General features: G+C 46.6%; 1 protein-coding gene across 1 annotated transcript in view; it reads left to right on the forward strand.

Annotated features, from left to right (window-relative positions):
• The window catches only part of col9a2 (procollagen, type IX, alpha 2), a 129,624-nt gene that overhangs the window by 120,559 nt on the left and 6,723 nt on the right, over positions 1-2,342 (forward strand). The window contains exons 47-56 of the mRNA XM_025065342.1: positions 36-46; positions 85-138; positions 213-266; positions 358-429; positions 651-686; positions 786-830; positions 1,165-1,197; positions 1,312-1,458; positions 1,617-1,671; positions 1,754-1,942. Coding sequence (XP_024921110.1) covers positions 36-46; positions 85-138; positions 213-266; positions 358-429; positions 651-686; positions 786-830; positions 1,165-1,197; positions 1,312-1,458; positions 1,617-1,671; positions 1,754-1,942 — 696 coding nt within the window. The remainder of the gene's footprint in view (positions 1-35; positions 47-84; positions 139-212; positions 267-357; positions 430-650; positions 687-785; positions 831-1,164; positions 1,198-1,311; positions 1,459-1,616; positions 1,672-1,753; positions 1,943-2,342) is intronic.

Consider the following 2,342-nt stretch of genomic DNA (forward strand, 5'->3'; position numbering starts at 1 on the left):
TATGTACACTTGATTTACTGACTTTATATGTACAGTACTGCTAAATGTGCAGCCAGCTGATATTCCAAACTCCCGTTTTTCCAGGGAGAGCCCGGACTGCCCGGCGAGGCTGGAATGGAAGGAGTTCCCGGGCCGAAGGTAGTTATGGAAAAGTTTTTACGATAAAGGATGGCATCCAAGCACAATCATTAACCTGTAGCTGACACCCGCAGGGAGATCGAGGCCAACGGGGAGCAGTGGGCCCACAGGGAGTCGTCGGAAAGGCCGTAAGTTGAACAGGGGCGTGGAGGTTGCATGTGCACTTTAGGAATGAGGACTGATACGTTCTGTGTTTCTCACACCTCTGTGTTTAAACAGGGAGGTAAAGGAGAGAGAGGGCCTATGGGAGTCCCGGGTGCCCAGGGCCTTAGTGGAACCAAGGGAGACAAGGTGAGTTTGTGTACACGAGCAAGCAGAACATTTGTGCATCATTGTATTTTTTGCATATACACTTACATAGAGTAATCCACAGGGGCAATAGTGCTGTGAAAACATGAATGTTTTCACAGCTGTTTTATTAGTTAGACATGTATATACAGTATCTGTGGTCTTTTATGATCTGTGGTGTCATCCACCTAGATCAACATGACATTGACATACATTCTCTGCAGGGCTTCCAGGGAAAACCAGGTTCAAAAGGAGATGTGGTGAGTACTAGTTTGATACTTCATACTTCAGCTCACACGGCAACTTTGTACTGACAAGAAGTATTCCTGAGGTACTCTGTGTTTTCTTCTTTCTTTTAGGGAGACCCTGGTGTCGAGGGACTGGCTGGTGAGAAAGGTGAAAAGGTAAGAAGTTGTTACATGTTTCACCCCTTTCTTTTTCTACTCCATCTCCCCTCAGAATCCATTTCCCCCCCCCCCCCCCCCCCCCCCCAGAGTGATTGATCTCTTCTATTATGAGGAGGGAAAGTTGTATTGTTAAATTTGCATACACATTTCCATATATCCCAGCAGAGACGAGCAGTTTATGGGACCATGACACTCCATTGACGGTGGCCCATGTGAGCCACATTTGAAGACATTAATTTACCGAAGCCCTCCTAAATTCAGAGCTAAATGTGTATCATTTGGGTGAAATGGAAAGATGAGTTTGAATAATGTATATGTATTTTTTTGTCAGGGTTTGTCTGGTGAACCGGGACCTAAAGGACAGGTAAGGATCAGACAATGTGAAATGTGTTAAGCTTTTTGTCACATTACTTAGCAGTTCTCCTTTGTTACCGGTTTGTCCTAATAATGTGTCCTATGTTATCATTTGTCATTGCAGCAAGGAATTAGAGGTGACCCTGGATACAACGGACCTACCGGGGATCCAGGTAAACCGGGAGACCAGGGCCCGGCAGGACTTCCTGGTCCTAGGGGACTGAATGGTGAGCGCGGAGTACCTGGCATGCCTGGTATTCAGGGGTCAGCGGTGAGTGTATTTCAATTATGGTAAACTAATATGTTATGTTAGAAGAGAATGCAAGCAGTGGGCTAAATGTTTGAAATGTGATGTAGTGTTAAAGTTGTATTGGCACGATTGAAAGGGAAGGTGTTGCATGGGGCCTCTGTTTGTTTTTTCTACCTCAGGGCCGTGATGCGTCTGACCAGCATATCATTGAAGTGGTTCTGAAGATGTTGCAGGGTGAGCATCTGTAATTGAATGTGCACAATGTGTGGAGTTATGACATGCCATGTAAAACTGATGTATGTCGTTGGGGTTTCAGAAAGGCTAGCTGCAGTAGCGGTGAGTGCCAAAAGGGCCGTGATGGGGGGTGCCGGCGTAATGGGCCCCCCGGGGCCTCCCGGACCTCCCGGTTCTGCCGGGCCGCAGGGACCGCATGGATTACCTGGTGCCAGGGGTGTTCCCGGAATGATCGGAGGTCCCGGTCAGATAGGCAACAGTGGACTCAAAGGTATGAATGATATGGAGGAAATTAATGTTAAGTGTTGTAGTATGGTGTTTGGTATATGCACTTTAGTTGTTGTGTTAGTTGTACAATAAAAACCATTGGAAACAAAACTTTGTTGTTGTGGAGTTGCTCTCTGGGATTTGAACCTGCGCTCAGAGGCTCACCTTAGGCATGCCAACCTGAGTCACTACACTTGCGCCAAAAGGGGGGATGCACGACGCTATTTCGTTACTTGTATTTGTCATTTAAAAAAAAAAGTATACGTTTCTTTAAATTTCTTTAAGTTACTTAACTTAATTAAGTTACTAAAGTTTCCTATGTCCCTGTCCCTGTCCCTGTCCCTGTCCCTGTCCCTGTCCCTGTCCCTGTCCCTGTCCCTGTCCCTGTCCCTGTCCCTGTCCCT

This window comes from Cynoglossus semilaevis, chromosome 18 (assembly GCF_000523025.1).
Source record: "Cynoglossus semilaevis isolate Cse_v1.0 chromosome 18, Cse_v1.0, whole genome shotgun sequence".
NCBI lineage: Eukaryota > Metazoa > Chordata > Actinopteri > Pleuronectiformes > Cynoglossidae > Cynoglossus > Cynoglossus semilaevis.